The following is a 22,207-nucleotide window of genomic DNA, read 5'->3' on the forward strand; positions in this document are numbered from 1 at the left end:
CTTGTAGGTGTGGCTAATGAGAACATGAAGGCAAATAAGAGGAGGACTGAAGGGTTCACAGGGCTTTCAATTGCCACAAACAGTGAGAATGTGAATTATACATATGAGGAAAAAGCTGGTTGTCTATTTTACCCATCTCTATGATAGAATTCATTAACTTCAACAGTTTATTAGAGAGTTTTTTAATTTTCCAAATAATAAGTCTTTTGGCCTTTATTACTTGACAAAAATATATTATGGATACTCAAATATTATCCCAATTCAAAAGCCTTTTAGATTTAAAGAAAAAAAAAAACACAAACAAGACATTATATATGAAAATTAACAAATATATCAAGACAATCTAAAATATCTTATCCATTAACTCTAATTTATTTTAGGATGATTTAGGAATAATATCCCAATTTCATTTTTTTAACATAATAATATTCTAAATTTCAATTGCAACAAATCAAATCTTAACTTTTCCAGCTAGCATAAAGGCCTTGTAAGAGACAGACCTAATCAAGTCTTGCCCTCCCCATGCAGTCTCAAGTTTCTTAACTTGGTTTTCAGATAACAAGTCCACCCCTTGTTCCTTAGCCGAAGTAATTGTAGAAGAAGATTTTAGCAAACTTAAACACCCTTCAAATGCCAACTTCTTTGGAATCTCAAATGCCATTGGCTCCCCTTCAACCCCTAACCCTACACTTTGAAAAGGAAATGCAAGGGTCTTGTACCCTTCTAATAAGTAGTTGATTTTAGGGTTCCAAAATGGTGTTGTTACATCACGTAGCTCCTTCATTATAGTATCAAATTCAGGGCTTACTTTTAAATCATTGTAGCCCCAAACTGCAATTATACCTCCTGGTTTTTTCAGAACTCATTTTACAATTGAATAGAAATTTTCTAGGTCAAACCAGTGAATGGTTTTGACCACGGTTACCAGATCAACTGAATTGTCCCCTCCGATTAGAGCTACTAGTTCATCCTCAGACATGGATGATGCGGTGTGCTTGTATTCAACTTGAGGATTTAGTATTGCAGACTTTAGTTATGTTTCACTTATATCTATTGGAATCACTCATTCGTAATATTTAGCAACCTGACAATTAAAATTTTACTTTAAAATGAATAAAAATTATTAACTAAAACAAACCATTGAAACCTTACAAACAATGAAGAAAGGCAGCTTAAGTATTCATGAATATGTTAGGAGAATGAAGGAAATAATTGAAACCCTAGTGGCATGGCCAAAACATGTCCGATGGAGAGCTCATTTCGTTTATAATTAATGGAATATGACTAGAATTCAATCCAACTATTGTACACGCAACATCTAAGCTTGGCTCATTTTTTGAGCATGTAACATTGCTATAGCAAAGTTCATATTACATAAATATGGACAAAGGTTGTCAAAGAACTCTGTTTATGGTTTTGATAGACATGGTAGTACATTTAATGTAGTAAATAAGGTGATAGGAAGTCGAGCTAGAACCAAAAATCTCTCTACAAACATGCCCATGTGTTACACTAATTCAGAGTCAGATGTAATTCATATGAAACCTTTAAAGCAGAGGTAGAGATTTTAATAAGCCCAAAGTTATCTGTTAAGTGTGTTGAAAGAATGGTCATATAGCTTTGTAATGTTATCATGCGTTTGATAATACCTATATGCAGAATATACAGTCACAATATGGTAGCAGAAGAGGTACTGTACAATACAAGTGTGACACAAATGTTGTGCAACATCAATTTGGCCAGAATGATATACAATCTCAAACTTATTAGAGAGGGAATTTTTCTACTCAAATGTTCAGACTGGAAATTTTCCTAAGCTGCTTTACAACCTTAATGATCCAGCAGCAGGATCATCCTCTAGTTCTTCTATGATTCCTAGCGAAGGATATCAACTAGGTACTGATTCTAATACAAGCTATAGCCACTATAATTCTTCTAATGGTTCCAACTCTTCTTTTACAAACATGGATTTTACAGTACAATAGAATATCTGGGTAAACAACAAATTCAAGTTGCGTAGTGAGTGTATGAATATCACCCACATAGGTTGTCATTATTTCCTTATAAAATTTTCTCATAAATATTTTCACATAAAAAATATATTGTGTGTGCCTTGGATGACCAAAAATTCGATGAGTAACTCAAAACTCACAAAAAATAATGATGTTATAGTAGAGTTTAACTCAAAATTGTTGACTGCTTAAGGATAAACAATCCTAGATTGTTCTACTTCAAGAAGATTTTAAGGATGATCCATATCACCTGTCTCCAAGATTTTCAAATTTAGTTCATATACTCCCAGTTTCAAACTCAAAGCCCATTAATTTCAGGAAAAAAAGATGTTTTACAAATTGTTTTCCTTGTACTTCAGTGTTTTAGATAAATAAAATAGATCATATAGTGTGGCACAAAAGGCTTGGACATCCTTGTAATCAAGCTTTAACATCATTTGTAATTGAAATTCTGAATTTTTACAACCATTGATTTGAATAATATGAATTTATGTTGTCATTTTCAGCTTGGTAAAATTCATAAAAAATCTTTCCCTATTACAGAGTCTTGTCCACAGAAAGGTATAGGTATTATGTAATGTGTATGGAGGATTTTTCTAGGTTTGTTTGGAACTTTCCTCTTAAAAATAAGGTTGAAGTTAAGGATGTTTTCATTAATTTCCTTCAGCTTGTCAAGAATCAACTTGAGGAAAGGAAAAACTCTACAAAGTGATTATGGTGCTGAATATAAAAGTCTAGCTCTCTATCTAAATGAAAAGCTATCAATTCTAGACATCCTTGTCCTATACACATCAACCAAACAGGAAGAAAGAAAACATAAACATCTGGTAGAAACTAGTTTGACCTTACTTTCTCAAGCTGGGACGTCAGTCTCCTACAAGCACAAAAGTGTACTTTTATAGGATATAATTTGTAGCATAAAGAGTATAAATGTTTAAATCAATTATGGAGAATCTACACAGATATAATTGTCACATTTGATAAGGTTGATTTTTCTTTCAAGATTGATTCTCAATTCATTAAAACTATAGTACTTCTTTTAGGATGTCTTTTTTAACATTCTTAGTCCTTGAGAAGTTTTTATCTATCATAACAAAATTATCAACAAATGTCAACATCTATTGAAATAACCCGTCTTAGTGCTCTTGAGGCTAGTAAAATTCTGACCAAAACACAACAGATCATCATTGTAGAAATACAATTATCTCAACAACCACTAGTTGTAACTGCTTTGTATAATAGTTCAACTTTTTCCACAACACCAACAACTCCACAAGATCCAGATTTTTATCATACTTTTCATTTAAAATCACAGTAGTCACTTGTCACCAAAAATCATCTTCACAAACCTTTTTTTTTTCCATAGCACCTATATTAATATATTCATCATATATTTACTCTACAATCAATTTAGAAGTCAAGCTGCCTACAAAACCTACTTTGCAAAAGTATGCTGAAAAACATGACGTCCTTGTTAATAATACTTCACCCAATGATAACCTGGTCTAAAACTAGTTCCTTACATAACCCAAGAGTCTATTCAGGAGTGGGCTTATTTTCTTAGTTTAAGGGGCCACAAAGAGTAAGTGATGCAAGTGCTAGTCCTTACTAGTTTCAAGCCATGAAAGAAGAGACGTTCTCCAAAAAAATAAAACTTGGTAGTTCATTTTCATTCAAATATGAATATTGTAAGACATAAATGGGTGTTTAAAATTAAGTTAAAGGCTTATGAAACATTAAAAAATCTGAAGGCTAGACTGGTAGTAAAGGGTTTTCAACAAACTCTTAGAATTGATTACTTTGAAATCTTTAACCTAATTACTAAACCAACCACCATCAGAATAATAATCTCTCTAGGAGTCACTTATGATTGACCTATTCACAAAATACATGTAAATAATATCTTTTTTGAATCAAAAATTGAAAGAAGTAGTTTTTATGACTCAACCCCTAGGTTTTATAGAGTTGAAGAGACATGATTTTGTTTGTAAGCTTTGTATGGTCTGGTCTAAAATAGGCTACTAGGGCCTGACATGAAAAGCTTAGGGATACTTATATAACTAAAAATTTTTCCAATTCAACAATTGATTCTAAAATGTTCCAAAGTCATCATACATTCAAAATCTAGTTTTAGAGTTGAACATGCAGTTCACCTAGAAAAACCTTGGTGAACTTACTTTCTTGGATTTGAGACATATAGGAGTAGTGATGGGCTTCATCTATGTCAATAAAAACATTCATTTGATTTTTTGGTTAACATGTATATGTTAAATGCAAATCCTAGTTCAACTCTTATGTTGGTAGGTGTCAAATTATTCACTGAAGATAGTGAGCCGTTTGAGAATCTACAATATAAATTAGCACTATTAAAGCTCTTTAGTATTTGGGAATGACAAAACCTAGCTTTTCTTTTGTTGCGAACAAATTGAGTCAGTTCCTAAAGGCTCTAACACAGCTACAGTGGCAAGCATGCAAGAGAGTACTTAAATATAATAAAGTTACCTTGAAGCATGGCTTGATGTTTACATCTTCTCCTATAATGACTATAGATGTTTATTTCAATGCTAATTGGGCAGAGAATTCAAGTGGCAGAAGGTCTACCAGTAGTTATTGTGTTTATTTTGGTAACAATTAAATTCGATAGGGTTCTAGGAAGCAAAAAGTTGTAGCCTTTTCCTTAACTAAAGCTCAATATAGGGCACTAAAACAAGTTTCATTAAATTTTTGTTTGAAGAACTTAAATTTAATTGTGTACTAAACATTATTTAATTGATGTGTATTTTATAAGAGAGAAAGTGGCTGCCAAAACCTTAGTTGTATAATATGTGCCTTTAGAATTCAAAACAGTTGATACTCTTACTAGGCCTTTGTCAACCAGTCAGTTTGATACACTTGGGAAGAAATTAGAAGTTGTTAATGCTAAGTCACAAAAATCTCAACAGACTTAAGAAGCAAATATGAACACAGGAAGCAGTGCACAAATCCAAATTGCTCAAAATTATTCAGAAACTCTGATTTGTAGTTTAGTTGATACAAGCGATTGTATTAGAGCTTAAGAGAGGAGTATTAGTCTGGTATGAATTGGTTATTGTTCAGTTTCATAGTGACAGTATATATTAAGACACTTAAAGAGAAGTGTTAAAACACGGATTAATTGTTGTTCAGTAACTCAGTTCATGTTGATGGCATAAATTCAGAAGACTTAGGGAGGAGTAAGTTGGATTTTTATGGCAATTATCGGAATGAATATATGAATTGATTGTTCATTGTCCATCATCTGCTGACATCCTCTTTTTACAAACCTAAACCAAAGTATTCTCCTTTGAGAGAGGATGTGGAGAATGTCAGGCTAAAGAGAATAAAAATGTTGACTTTTGGTGTGGCTGAAGTCATTTGTTGACTGGTTATAAAACAGTAAGAGAAGTGTGAAACGGAGTTAGCAATCCCCGTTAATGTTATAATTAAACATTACGGTATGTTTGTGTGTAAAGAGTAAATACGACAGCGTTTTTTCCCTTCCATCCCTATAAACATAAAAAAGTTCTAGAGAAGAAGATTGAAGACTAATCAGTATCATTTTTTCACTATTCTATTTCAAGTTCTTCGACTCATATTTTTATCTTTCCTTGTAGACGATGGAGATTCAAATTTCTAATATATTTTATTTGATTATATGAATATAATTAACTTAATTAATTTTTTCTAGCATTTATAGTCTAGACTTGACCCATGTATTGATGCCTAATTTACTGTTGAATATTTACAATTTCTCCTATAATTTTCTCTCAATTGCTCTCCTGTTTCTTTTCAAAATTTTCAATGGAAAAAAGGGGATCAAAAGAAAAAAGAAACTGAAAATGTAATTAAAAAGAGAAAACTTACACTGATTGCCGCTTGGCCATTGCAGGTGCCGACATCCCTAGCCAGAGAATGACAAGGAGTAAGATGAGATAGCTTCAAATACAAATCAGTTGGGTATTTTGGCCTTGCATCCAAATATATCTTGGCTTGTTTGTCGAACAATCCTGCCATTTTTCTCAGCTGCTTTGTCCTCCAATTGAGCTATATAATCTTCAACTCTCAGTTGTTTTTGGTAGAATCAGAGGGACATAGAAAGTGATTGCTTCATCTGTTTAATGTTCTAAGCTGACTGGTTGGAAAAGTGACTGTTGTTTGGGGTAGTTTAATTTGAATTGTGGATTACACCTGTGACATCAATTTTTTGTTTTAATAAAATTTCGCTTAGATTTACGTGGCCTGATCTGAGTTGAGTTTCAACCGAGCTTTTGAATTCAATTCTAATTAACTTGAGGATATATCCAAATATTAAAATCTGTTTTGTATTCTTAAGCTAGTTGAACACGTCTCAAAATTTAAGTTTGAATTATTTCTTAGTTAAAGAACTCTTTTTCACCCAAGTTTTAATCGAAATTTGAAAAATATATCTGTAATAAATAAAAATTTTAAATTTTTATCCATAGATTAATTACTATAAATATTTTAAGTTAAAAACAAAAATAAAATTATTAATTTACCATTAACCTTTAAAACTTTAAAAATTAATCATCTCTCTATCAGATTTAAAAAAATAATATTTCACTCATTTTTAAAGTTTGAAAAATTTATATTTCATTCCTAGAGTTTGTTTTCCTTCTCCAACCACTATCATTCTGACCAATCGTTCACGACCTACACTTTTTACTCATTTTTCAAATTCAACGATGAAGGATGACCACCTAACCACCACAAAGGATGACAAAACATTGTCCTTTGTCATATCGGTGTGTCTTCTAGAAGATGTTTCATTGTCCTTATTGGTAGTTTGATAGTCGTCCTTCATCATTAGATTTAGAAGATGGGTGGAAATGATCGGTCATCGGCTAGAATGGTGGTGGTTGAAAAATGAAAACAAACTCTAAGAGTGAAATATAAACTTTTTAAACTTTGAAAATATGGGTGAAATATTAGTTTTTAGAACTTAAGAGAGAAATGAATTAACTTTTAAAGTTTTAAGATTTAGTGATAAAATAACGATTTTACTTTTGTTTGTAACTAAAAATTTTAACTTAGATGGGTGTTTTGGTCTTCCATTTGTCGCAAGTATATTTTGGAAATTGGGTTAAAATTTGGGTGGGATATAGTCCTTTGGCCTTATTTTTTATATTGAATCATATCCTCCCTTTTTCATTAGCCTAGCTTCATAAACTACCTGTGTGGTCAATATTAATTTGTTACATTTTCTTTTAGTCAACACGGAAGAAAAAATCATTTTATTTTTCGATTCTCTTCATGTTGTTCATCATATGTCTGTGGTGCATAAAAGCCATAAACGATTAAATTTGCGCTTGAATTAACAAAAACCAGGATATTGTATACTTTGATCGGCATATAATGAAATCATGCTATGGAGAAAATATCCTACACAAGGTCAATTATTTTAACAGAAAAACAGTAATGATTACATATTGTAGTCCTTTGCCTCTATACAATCTAAAAATTTTAAGACAAGAAGAAAGGGAAATTGAATACATAAATGGATATGTCTAACCATAAGAGCAATCCAGGATTTCCTGGCTTCTTAATTTAGGGTCAACTACCGCAGTGTCAATAAAAATATAGCATGAGTGTCAAGTAAGGTATTGGATTTCAGAGTGTTACTGGGAGGTGGTCTGGCTACTCCAGCTACCAAAGGAGCGTGTATGTAATAAGAACCTAGTTCCTCACTTCTATTTGAAAATAATGGGTGAAGAAGAAGATGCAAAAAATGTCATTCAAATAGGTAGAATAAAACTCAAAACATGAGTAAGATATATAAGGGAAGAATGAAACTTTTACCTACTTTTTTGCCTCCTTTAGAGATATAGGATGATGGATTAAGCTCCTCACTTGAAGAACCTCTATAGGAGTGTACCTTCCAAGCCAAATCTTACAGAGAGACGAGAGCTTTTAGTTTGTTTTGTGAGACAAAGTGAAGTGCAAGAATGTTTATATTAGTTCAAAATGAGCTAAAATGTACTATATATAATAGTGACCTATTTTATAATTTCAAAATTCTTACTTTGCCCAATAAATTCGCAATTTGAAGCTTTACCATGCTTGTATATCAAATATAGACCTTAGTCACCTTAATTTCATCTCACTAACATCTTAATTTTTAAAATATTATTTTTAGACTCAATAACATTTTATATGATTTACAATATCCTTCGAAAGGTGCTAATCATCCTTAGATAATTAATCCTCCCCTTCGAAAACTTGATTTATTAGTATAGCCCTTTAGGTTCACTGTGGCATAACCGTAAGTCCTTTTTCAAATGATACAAAAGTATGTATATCATACTTTGCCCAATAAATTCGTAATTTGAAGCTTTACCATGCATGTATATCAAATATAGACCTTAGCCACCTTAATTTCATCTCACTAACATCTTAACTTTTAAAATGTTATTTTTAGACTCATATAACATTTTATATGATTTACATTATCCTTCGGAAGGTGCTAGTCATCCTTAGATAGTTAATCCTCCCCTTCAAAAACTTGATTTATTAGTATAACCCTTTAGATTCATAGTGGCGTAACTGTAAGTTCTTTTTCAAACGATATGAAAGTGCACTAAAACTCAACGACAATGGTAAATATTTAGTAATGTGCTATAACCTATAAACCACAATGAAAAAAATATTCCATCAAACCTAATATATTCAATTATACATTCTATGTAAGTAATATCCTTTCGTTGTTCAATCTAGATTGATTTTGAACTTATGGATTATCAAAATCCTATTTTTGAATTTTTACAAATCATCGATTTAAATATTCAAAATATGTCATAATGAACACCCTTCATAAAACTTACATTATACTTTGACTAGAGATTCAATTTCCAATATTTATCGATGTTCACTTTAGAATTTGAATCTTGGTCTAATCAAAGGATATTCAGAACCTAATACTTTTTGAGCCAACAGATCATATCTTGACTATTATTCTTCTTCACATACAAATAACACATGACCAATATGGCTTGTCTTACAAAATGTTGTTAACCCCATATGCATACATCACATGAATCACATGTATTTGTATCAGATCTGACCATAACATCTTAGGTCAAAGGATTACTTTGTATACTAGTACGATGTTATAATAAGTCATTGAGTATGATTTAATGACCATGTGACTTATCATTATTTTGGTCATATTTGAAAAACAGTTCTCTAACTATTAATCTATACCAATATGGTAATGACATGACCATCATTGTTACCCGCACTAATATCATCTCATGACATTCAACAAAGGTATTCAATATGTTTTCTAGGTGATATAATTGCCTAAGTTACGTTATATTTGTAGGGAATAATTTAATGTCTTAGTTTGTACATTAAGTGATTCATCTAAACAGTTTACATACATACTTTATATCATCGCAATTAAAGGAAATAATTTATGTATATAAACAAAAAACTACTTCTTTTATTAATAATTCACCTAAATATACATATAAAATTAAAATACCCCCAAAAATGACAACAAAAATGGTTTCTATGGCATACACTAACAAAACTCTCACTTACACTAAAGTCATTTTTTGTTGTATCGCATATCTATCTTCTCAAGATAATGGTCTAGTTGTTTCACTGTCATTGCCTTAGTTAATTGGTTAGCTACATTTTCTTTTGACGGTGTATTTTACATTATTATCTCTCTAGTTTCAACAAATTCTCTCAAAATGTAATACTTCTGCTAAATACGTTTAGACCTTTGATACGCCCTTAGCTCATTTGCTTATGCAATAGTACTAGTATTATCACAGAATATGGTTATCGATAAGCCTTGTTTAGAACCACACTAAGTTCAGATATGAACTTGCACATATATACAACCTCTTTTACAACTTCTAAAACAACAATATACTTAACTTCTATAATGGAGTCAGTTGTGGTTAATTGTTTGAAACTCTTCCAACTAACTACACCTTTATTACAAATAAAAATGAACTCTAACGTAGACTTTCTATCACCAACTTTTGATTAGAAATTAGAGTTTGGGTATCCCTGGTTGTTTAACTCTGAACACTTATAACTTAAAACAAGATCCTTAGTCTTTCTTAAGTATTTAAAGAATGATTTCACAATTGACCAATGTTTCCTACCTGGATTGGCCTAATATCTACTCGTAACATTTACATTAAATGCTCTATCAAGTTTTATACATAACATTGTGTACATGAGTCCACCTACAACAAAAGCATAGGGCACATTACGCATTCGTTATCACTTTTCATTAGTCTTTAGACCCATATCTTTAGAAAATGAAAATCGTGAGTAAAGGGCAAAAGTCCTCTTTTTGAGTATTCTATGTTAAACCTTTTTAACAATTTTTCTATGTACAATTTTTGAGATAATCCAACTGTCTTTTCCGTTCTATCTCTATAAATACGAATTCCAAGGACATAGATCGCATCTCTTAAGTCTTTCATCAAGAAGGTTTTGGACAATCAGATTTTTACCTTATTCATCATGCCAATATCATTATTGACCAATTTCAAGAAAATGTGTATTCTTACTGGCCATTATTCTTTGATCAGTTGAAAAGTAAAAGTAATATCTTAAACTATCTTTAGGATATCTTACGAACCAACCCTTCCTGATCTAACATTATTCATTAACATCAACAAATGTGTATGAAGGTGTCATTTGGGAAATTATTCCATTATCATTCAAGAATTCCTGAAATTTCATGCTCCACGATTTGACCATAGAATTTTAATACTCTTTCCAATTTGTTTCGCTATTTCATTTTTGAATTCTCTTAACTTTTCAAAGGATTTTAATTTGTACTTCATTAAATACAGATACTGATATTGAGAATAATCATCAATCAAGGGAATGAAGTAATGAAAGCCTCTTCTGACCATATTATTAAATGGTCCATATATATCTGTATGTATTAACTCTAGTAATTCTTTAGCATGTTCCCCTTTATTCTTAAGGGAGATTTGGTCATTTTTCCTTGGAGGTATGATTCACATGTTAGATAAAATTCAAAACCCCAATGTGACCTAATCTATGATGCAATAGAACCTTGAGGTTTGTTTCACTTTGAATTCTTTTATTAATAATAAAATTTATACGATAATCATTTAGTTCCGATATATACAAACCATTTGTATTTATAGTTTTGCCCACTACAATATTTTTACAAAATATCAAACATTCATTTCCATTAAATTTAACACTATAACCAAGCTTATATAATATGGAAACATAAATGATATTTCTAGTGGCTTTTGCAAAATACAAAACATTATAAAGTCTCAAAATGTGCCTTGATGGTAGTCTAACTTGGCAAGTTCCTATGACTTCAGCTACAACCTTTGTTCTATTTGCCATATTCAAAATGATATCGCTTTGTGACAAAACAAAACTATTATACAATGTCTGCCTAGAAAACACACATAAGATATAGCTACTGAATCTAAACTTAATTCGAATTCAATGACTTGACAATAGATTATACATGTTTGTTCTTCTTAAGGTTGTCAAGGTATAAAGGGCAATTCATGTTCCAATGTTTATCCTTTTGACAGTATAAACACTTTCTTTTTTCTTTTGCCTTTTCCGTCTTAGTAGCACCTTTTTATAAAATTCCTCTTCTTGGGTCTAACATTTGGACTATTCTTTTGTTGGTTTTTGGGCTTCTTATTGGCCTTACTAGTAGAAGCTACATAGACATCCTCAAGTCTAAAGTCATTTTTTCCTTGTAAAACTCTTGGAGCTCATTGAGCAACTCATGGAGTCTTCGTTCTATCCAATTCAGATTATGGTTGGTTATAAATAATTTATAACTCGGTGGGAAGGATTTTAGAATTAAATTCACTTTGACACGATCTAGTAGGACCACGTACCAAATGTCCAACTGCCCCAATGTATTGATCATCTTTATGACATGTTCATCTAAGGGCATGTCTTCCTTTAATCTCATGTTAAAGAGCGAAACGCATAACTCGTACTCGATTACTCTCGAGTTCTCACTATACAACTCTTGTAAAGCAAAAAGGATATCATAAGCCCTTGAAACATTTTCATGCTTAGTTTGGAGCTTCCTATTCATTGAGGCTAATGTGTAGCCTCGAGCTTTCCTATTATCCTCGACCCATGCCTCAAATGTCTTACATTCCTCATCAGAGACATTTGGAGCTATATCAATAGAAAATAGTGCTTCCAAGACATAGCCAATCTTTTCGAAGTCTAGTACTATTCAAAGATTTCTTAACCAATCCTTGAAGTTGGGTTCAATCAAAATATTATTATTCAAGATCTTTAAGAGTACATTGTTGGCCATTTTTCGATTATATCACAATTAAATGAAAATACTACAAAGTTTTATTAGTGAATCAAATATGTGAATTTAAACCTTTCTTAATTACATAATTTTATTAACTGTCACTATTTTATTCGAATTTTGCACTCTCTTAAATAGAATCTAGAAATTCCGTAAGATCAAATTTTTTAGTGAGGAATCGAATTCTTATTAAATTTAATTAACCTCACATAATATAAATCTTGATTAATTAAATTTAATAAGTAGGAAACTCTTTCCATTTATATCCATATATAAGAGTCAATTCATTTAGCATACCCTTCGCTCTGGATATCTTACATAATAGAAATCTTGGCATCCTTGGCTAGTTAAATCCAAATCATCACACTTTCCAGAAATGACATTTTCATCACGTCCTCACATAATAGAAATCTTAGTCATGATAAAAATAACCATCCAAGGATAAGATAAATTTAATTCCATGACCAAAGTCCCACATCTCCACATAATAAAAATTTTGAGATATTAAAATTTATATTATATAATTTAATTATGTCATGAAAGGGGGTATAGATTTAATAATTTTAATTAGGGAGATTTAGGTTTAACTTAACTTTAATTAAGTTCAATTAAGCATGACATACGTACTCTCATATATGCATAATTTAAAACGTGGTGGGATGATTATGGGGTTTTCGAAATTACAACCTAATGACAAACTATTCACCTAGGTCTATGTTTTCATTCGAATAGTCTATGGGTCCTCATCCAATCGCTCTGATTACATTCAAAACTAAGGTGTGCAAACCTGATAAAATAAAATTAAATAAATGAGATGAGGTCATTTAATACAAACCCCTTAATTAAAAGAATATTACAACTCAATTATTTAAACTTTGAAAAATGGCAAATTGCACCCATGATCATCTCATAATCATCCATCATTTACATTAACATTTAATATAAATAATAAACTCGTTCATAATTTATTAAATATTAATTCATAATATATAATCTAATCAAAATCAAAATCAACAACATGCAATGATACAATCATTTAAGTATAAATGACATAATGTATATTATTCAAATATTCATAATTTTTATTTTAAGTAACATTTACCAAACACTAGACTATGACAACTCTCACACTCAATCAACATTAAGTGTTAAATGACTTTGTGCACCTTTTATCAACTTATACACTTAATCATATTAGTGCAAGTTGATACTTGTATACAATGTTTCATTCAACTAATACACCTAATCTTATTAATGCAAGTTAATACTTGTACACAATGTTTCATTCAACTAATGCACCTAATCTTATTAATGTAAGTTGATTATTGTACACAATATTTCATTCAACTAACACCTTAATCACATTAATGTAAGTTGATTCTTATACACAGTCTTTCATTCAACTAAAATGAACAAAATCATACACATCATCTCATGACTCATCCACATCCATTATCATTCAAAATAATATGCAAGTACTTTCACCATGCATCATATCCTTTTAGACTATATGTAATTATATACATTAATCACATCCATCATAATCTTCACCCAAATGTTTTAATCAACATTAAAGCAGTATTTAGCATGTCCAAATGTGAACTTAAAAAAATCTAGAATTTTTTATGAACAATTTCAACATATATATGCAAATATATTAACATATCTCCATATATCAAACTTTCCTATGCATATATCATATATGCATGCCTTTAATTCATGCATTTTATGTACAATACACACAATTAGCATAAATTTTTCAATGTATATTATCATATACATCCATCCAACATGCATTAGTAAAAATTCTGGGATTTAAATTTCAACTCTCAAGCCAAAAAACACATGTATGTCTAAATCAAGCACATATACATGTATCGTACAAACACTTCATCATATGCATGCCTTAGAACACATGTTCTTCATCTTAAAATCATTAGAACATAGAAAAAGGTAAAAATACTCAGCTAAGAAAGATTCAGCCAAGAGTTATAAAGCAAAACATGCTTGAAAAGTTTGATTTCCTAGCAAACTAACAACATACATGTACACATATGATACATATACATACCTTTATGTATAAAAATCATTTATTTAGCTTCAAAAACATGCAAGGAGTTGAATCACACTCTGATACTATTTGAAAATAATAGGTGAAGAAGAACATGCAAAAATGTCATACATGAATGTAGAACAAGAATCAAAATATGATTAAGACATATAAAAGAAGGATGAAACTTTTACCTACTTATTTGCCTCTTATAGGGATATAAGATGATGGATTAAGCTCCTAACTTGAAGAACCTCCAAATGAGTGCATTTTCCAAGCCAAATCTTAGAGAGAAGTGAGAGCTTTTAGTTTTTTTTATGAGAGAAAGTAAAGTGTAAGAATGTTTATTTTAGTTCAAAATGAACTAAAATGCACTTTATATAATGGTAACCGATCTTACAATTTCAAAATTCTTATTTGGCCCAATAAATTAATAATTTGAACCCTTACCATGCATGTATATCAAATATATACCTTAGCCACCTTAATTTCATCTTACAAGCATCTTAACTTTTAAAATATTGTTTTTAAACTCATATAACATTTTATATGATTTTCATTATCCTCCAGAAGGTGCTAGCCATTCTTGGATAATTAATCCTCCTTTTTTAGAGCTTGATTTATTGGTGTGATGCTTTAAGTTCACCATGGTATAGTCGTGAGTTTTTTTTAGACAATCTAAAAGTGCATTAGAAACTCAACGACTATGATAAACATCTAGCAATATGCATAGGCCTTAAACCACGATGATGAAATACTTTATCTAACCTAATATCTCCGATCGTACATTACACATAGATAATATCTTTCCATTGTCTTATTTAGATTGATTTTGGACTCGTGGATTGTCGAAATACTAATTTTGATTCTTTACAAATCATGATTTTAAATATTCTAAACATGTCATAACGAATAGCCTTCGTATGACTTATGTTATATTCTGGCCAGAGATTTGATTTCAAATATTTATTAATATTCACTTCAAAATTGAGATCCAGGTTGAATAATTAGATATTCAGAACCTAATACTTTTTGAGTTAACAAATCTCATCTTGACCATCATTCTTCTCCACATACAAATAACACAAGACCAATATGACTTGTCTTATAAGATATGGTTAACCCTGTCTATATACATGACATGAATCAAGCATATATGTATTCGATCTAACAATAATGTCTCAGGTCAAAGAATTACTTTGTACACTTGTACGATCTTACAATAAGTTATTGATTATGATTTAATGACCATGTGACTTATCGTTATTTGCTCATTTTTAAAAAACGATTCTCTAACTGTTAATCTATACTAATACCGTAATGATATGACCATCATTGTCACCCTCATTAATGTCATTTCATGGCATTCAATGGAGGTATTTGATATGCCTACTATGTGATATAATTGCCCAAGTTATGTCACATTCATATGAAACAATTTGATGACTTAGTTTGTATATTAAGTGAGTCATCCGGACATTTCACATGCATACTTTATATCATCACAAATAAAAGAAACAACTTATGTATATGAACAAAAAGACTACTTCTTTTATTAATAATTCACATAAATATACGTATAAGATTAAAATGCCTTTGGAACTGATAACACGAATGGCTCCTAGGTTATACACTAACACTATTGTCCCTACAGTGATTTGATTAACCATGTTCTACATTCCCATAAGTCTGATATTAATTAGAATAAAAAGTTTATAGAGTCAACTAGTTAACAATTCAATTTACAAGTTTAGATATCAAGAAAATGTTATTGTTTTATAAAAGTGCCCATATATGGATATGGGAAAATTGATCAATCCACATCATCTTCGATTGTTTAAGTGCAAATTTAGTTAAGAATTTGCCAAGGATTGACATTATCTAATTTTTTTTATTGGGACAATTTTGAATGATTTAAAATTTTTACATGCGAAGCTGAGAATTTTGAGATTAGGTACTACAACTATTTTTCCAAGTACAAGAGTCCATATTGTGTGACAATGAGATAAAAATCCTAGCGTTGGAATGGGGTTATGATTTTAATCCTTAAAGAGATAGAGAGTTAAAGAAAATGTTCTTGACATGCTACAATTGTAACATCCCTCTCTAGATACAAACTTCTTATGGGAATATATCAAAATAGATGTACACAATTGAACTATTTGTAAGCTTTAATGTATGATCATACCTATAAAGCATGTAAAAAGGTAATGTGATAAAAATAACTATTTTATTAATCAAAATCGTAAAATAAAAGTATTTGAAATCTCTGATGAAAGGAATGACTATATAAATCTTGGGTAAACCAATATGTCTGAAGATAATAATGATAACTATACATATATGTTAAAGCTGAAATAACATAAGTGTCCATTTCCTCATACAGCTACTCACTAGACTGTTGGATCCTCGTCTGCCCCGCTACTTAACTTTACCTACAAAATATACAAAAGGAAATGTGTGAATAAAACTGAGTAAGTGGAGACCTATCGATATCCTTGGATATTAAATTATCTTGTAGTAAAACTCATGTTCCGTTTGTAAGTTAAATATTATCACACTCAGCATTTTGATACCCCGACATGGATCATCTACTAAAACTATAAAGACCAAAGTTGAAATCGGCATATTTGATGCCTTAGTAAAAGCTATTATGGTGCCTTACACACCCACCAAATGGCTTATCACACAGGACAATCTCTAATAGCAAGTCCTTCTTTTACTATATAAGTTGATCGAAACTGTTGACTAATTGTCTAAAGATAACCTCTACCTTGGGTATATATGTGGTGCATCTCACTAATCACATGAGAAATATCTAAAAGACACATTCTTGCCATGAAAACATGAATTGAACTAGGTGGCTATGTACCTTGGCGCTAAGTGTATGATATATTTCATGGGTATTCAGCCCTATTGCTTTCACAAATATCGTCATTTATGTACACAACTAGTGACTATCAAATTGTATGACACTAGTTTTAACGTTGTTGACTTTCTAACTTAGATTTGACTCGATCTAAGTTTGTGTTGTTGTCCAAATAGTCGAGCACTTCATTTAGGACTTTCTTGAATTCTCTATCCTTTATTAGCTCATTATTCTTCGTATATAACTTTCCCTTCTTATGTATATAGCTTAGGGATATAATCATCTTTTGACTCTATCTAGGGGCATATGATCATGTGCTTCTCAACCTATGCCCGTGTGCCTCTTGAACCATATACATAGGCGTGTGACACTCTACACGTGATCGTGTATAGGGTAGATGCACACAAGGAGTTAATTTGGACACATTCCCATGTATTCAAATCCATGTGTCTTCTGGCGCACGTCATCTACTTTTAGAAAGCCATACACAAGCGTGTGTCCTATACCACATAACTATGCATTTCTTCCCTCAGAACAAGCATGAGATCTTTAGGTTTTCAATACTCTAGAATGACACATAGGCTTGTAGGAGACCATTCACGATTGTGTGTCACAATCTAAATTGCATTTTAGGGTTTCTACATTATTCTAGTCATGCAAACAATCTATCAAACGTATATTCAGGCCAATACAAAGGATCTGTAAGTCCATTAGACCATTTATTTACTGAAAGTCATGTTATACAATTAACATGCACATAATATCAATGGCTTTATTGATCTATCAAGCCAATATACAAAATATTTATACAATCAAGGGGCTAAGCATTCATGTGATTTCTGATAATCTAATATATAGACACACACATTATAAAACACATTAACTTAACATCATGGATAGAATAAAAAACCTCACGAATTTCTAAATCAAGTAAGAAATTTCGCTCCACTTACCTAGGTTTCGGTGAAAACATCCCCTTTACATGGCTATGGTGACTCTAGTGATCGACAACTACTCTCTTAGGTGACTATAGACTCCTCTTTTATACTTTCTTACTTTTGAGCAATTGGAAAGCAAAATGAATGTCAGAAAATTAGGATGTGATACACGGGCGTGTATGGATCATACACGATCGTGTGTCTCGCTGCAAAAATAAGACAACTTTTTGTTTTGTCACGATCACAATTTGATCCAATTGTTGACTTTCTACTAACCATACATAGTCGTGTATATCTCCATACATGGGTATGTACTTACAAAATCTAAAGAAATCACCAAATTTAAAATTAGGAAAAAAAAATGAAATACCCTTAGGCTTACTAGTAGGTATTATAATAATATTATATATATCTTAAAAATCTTATAATAATTAATTATGGTGGCAAAAAGTTTCCCTCTTAGAGAGGAGATCTATACCTCTCTACCATAGTGTTTTTTTAATTAAGTGGATGTGAAAATTTCACAATACTCACTTAAATAAATGACTTGAGATTTATGGGAGAAGGTTGCTCAAAATCTATTCCATCATTGGAACTCTTTGTTTTAAGGATATGTTAGAATTGGGGCATTGAGATCTTTTAGAGCAAAGTGTGAATGTTATAATATTTGCTATTCTAAAAAATCTTTACATAGCAACATGTCCTAAACTCACTCCAAAATTATCCATTCATCTTCCTACATTTATGAAATTTGTGATTAATAAACGTGAAATTTATGGTTTCATTTTGTTATGATCATATCTACCATTGCAGAGACAACAAAGTTGGAGGCACAGAAGGCATAAAAAGAAATGAGGCTAGTGGCACAATAAGAAAGGAGGACCCATCTAGGAAACAAGAAACACATTGGCAAGTAATGTAATGGTATATTATAAAATATTTAGCTATTAAAGATTAAGCAAATTAATAGAGGATTTATAAGAATGGAAGGGAACTAAAAAGAGGATTTTTGGGGAAATAGTGGAAGAGAGTCTGGCCTCATGAAACCCAAACCAATAGGGTGGTTTTGTGGAATGTTTTGTTTGTGTATGGTTGTATTATATATAGATCATTGTTGTTCACAATTTATGTAAATGTTTACTTGAATCAATTCAAACATATCTTATTACATTCAATTTCTTTATTTATTCTTATGTTTTTCAACTGTTTCCACTTGATTATTATTGATCATTGTTGGGCATATAACAAATTGGTATCAAAGTAATGAGATCTAGGGTATGGTTTGGATGAGAATAGAAAGTAGAGTTGATAAAGTAAAGAAAAACCTAGAAACAATGAAAGGAAGGTTGAATGACATGGACTCAAGGTAAAAAAAACTTGGATGCAAGGCTAGATAACTAGGACAACAATGTTTAACTGATGAAAATGTATTTGAAAGATTTAAAGGAGATGTGTAAAACCTTACCCCAAAAGTCCCATCCCTTAGGATCAAGTACTATTAATTCTACTCAAGTGCAAGTGATAAATCCTAAACAAATATTAATTAATTGAATAACATCAAAATCTTTATTATTATATAAGTAAAGCTCCCAATAAATCTAATCCCAGACATCTCTATAAACTCCCAAAAACCTAATCATGATATATGTACCAATAGAATCCATAATAAAATCAAATCATATCATGAACAAAATCATAAATCATCATAATAATATCATGTCCTAATAAGTCAATTTACTATATGTTGCTTTATCACTAATCAATCACCTCGTTGTTGTCACTTTTATATCACTCACCTGCAAAATTAAAAGGAAGAGAATAAGTGAAAACACTCACTATGTAGGAGAAATCTATCCTATAATCAATCAATCAAATTTATCTTTATGTTTTTCTACATCAAGTTTTATCTTTATTCCATATCTAAGACTGATTGGATCTTGACCAAAAAAAGAGAAATTTGTCCTTATTATAATGATCAATCTTTAAGGCTTTCTCTCTAGTCTTGGTTGTCTTATCTGTTTGTCAATTGATAGACTCATAATCCTGTCATTTTAGTCTATAGACCCCAATTATCAAACTCTTCCTAATAAGTGTTGCTTATGGCTCTCAAATATACGAGTCAATCAAGTAATGTAGAAATATGTTAGTCTAACAAGGATTAGTTGTCGAGTACTATTTCGTTTTGTAATTTAAATTAGCTAGAGAAATAAAATGCTATAGAGGAAAAATGAATTAAAATTAATTAAAATGCAAACTGACTAAGTCAAAATTAATAAAGGGAAATGAATATCTAACAAATTAAAAGTGAAATACCAATATAAAGAAGCCTAGGGTTTATGATCTCACTATCAATTACTCAAAAATCAGTAACAAATCCAATTAAAATAATGATAAGATGAATTGTTGATGGTTGATTATCCTATTTTACCCAATTCTTCTCTAAAGGTTAATTAGGTATGTTAAGATTAAACGTTTATCTACTTTTGTGATATGATGTCAGTCAAAACCCATTAATTTCTATGACAATCAATTTACCCATAAAAGATTATTATTTATCTCTGAATAAAACCTTAGATTTAGCAAAGACATGAACTAATTGGATATATATTTCTCAATATCAAACTCTAATATACAAACAAGCATGGTATTAGGCTCAAACACTAAGTAAGAAGTTAAAATCGCAATTACTAAATTAAACATTCATCATCATTAATTAAAAAATTAAAACTCATTACATAATCTTTGAGAATTTATAAATTCATCATAAACCCTAGCAAAGGAAGTTAGTTATTCATGGCTATGAAGTTCAAACTACAAGATAAATTTGAAGAGAGAGACATTTTGCATCAGTAAAAGAAAATAATAAAAGAGATAGGAAAAACTCTAAGGTCTTCTAATCTTGATTTCCTTGGATCTTCTATCTTAAATCTTGGATCTTCACTTTTCTACTTGTTTCTTGGAGCTTTCTCTCTCTAAATATCTTTTGGGCTGTTGTATTTTGGTGATGGCTAAATAGAGAAAACATAACTTTCTTTTTATACCTGTCACTTAACTCTATTTTCTGTTTTTTTTAATATTATTTAATCCTAGTAATCATGGGCAACAATTATAGCCATAAGACTACCCATAATTATCCTCTGCCTTCTAATATAAAACTTCTCATTTACTTCTTTCAGCTTCAATTTTAACTCCAAAAGGGCTTAAATGTCTCCAAAGCATCTAAAAATATAATTCAAAGTGCAAAATAAGATCAAACCATTAAAATTAAATAAAGCTTAAAAAATTTGATAACATGGACCAAAATTCACTTTAAAAACATACTATTATAACCTTATTTATGTGTATTTTATATACACATCAGTAAGTTCAAAGCTAATAGACAAATATGTGATCTTGAAAATTCTCTCTATCTAAGGACACAATTCGATAAACTATAGTTTATCTATGGGTGTGCCTAAGTCATAGGTACTCCCTTAAGTCAACTCATAATTTCATAAATCTATATCTAATAGGCATTGATTAATCCCAATTCTTTTGAGATGTTCAAATCTTTATTAATACCTAATCACTCTAAATTATCTCAGTCATTGATATAATTCTTTTAATCTTTACCTAGGGTTATCTCTCATCTTTATGTGGCCAATTCATATCTCTATCTTTAGAATGTTTCTTGACAACTTAGAAGATCTTAATTTTTATTAAAAAAATCATTCAAAATTAAGCTGCAAGTGACCATGTGCTTGACTAGGTATAGACGTACTTATTCAATTCGCATGTACACTCACTTTCAAGGCTTTACAGACATATAAGCATAAAAGGTCCATGTATGAGCATACCTTTTTCCAATGCATGAGCATACATTACCATTTTCCACCATTTATTGTCTTCTTTGCTATAACCTTAAGGCAACTCGGAACTTTGTTTAGCCATGTATGATCGTATATGACTTTGGTGGTTGACTTACATGATATTGACAAACTACTTTTAGGC

At 30.6% G+C, this 22,207-nt stretch overlaps 1 protein-coding gene across 1 annotated transcript; it reads right to left on the reverse strand.

The window, feature by feature from the left end:
• Positions 1–451: 451 nt before the first annotated feature.
• Positions 452–6,283, reverse strand: LOC123199045 (putative methyltransferase DDB_G0268948). The gene is given in 2 exon segments (XM_044613846.1): positions 452–1,084; positions 5,895–6,283. Coding segments are annotated over 2 exon segments (783 nt in total). The 5' UTR covers positions 6,045–6,283.
• Between the last annotated feature and the right edge of the window lie 15,924 nt (positions 6,284–22,207).

Source organism: Mangifera indica, chromosome 16, assembly GCF_011075055.1.
Source record: "Mangifera indica cultivar Alphonso chromosome 16, CATAS_Mindica_2.1, whole genome shotgun sequence".
Taxonomy (NCBI): domain Eukaryota; kingdom Viridiplantae; phylum Streptophyta; class Magnoliopsida; order Sapindales; family Anacardiaceae; genus Mangifera; species Mangifera indica.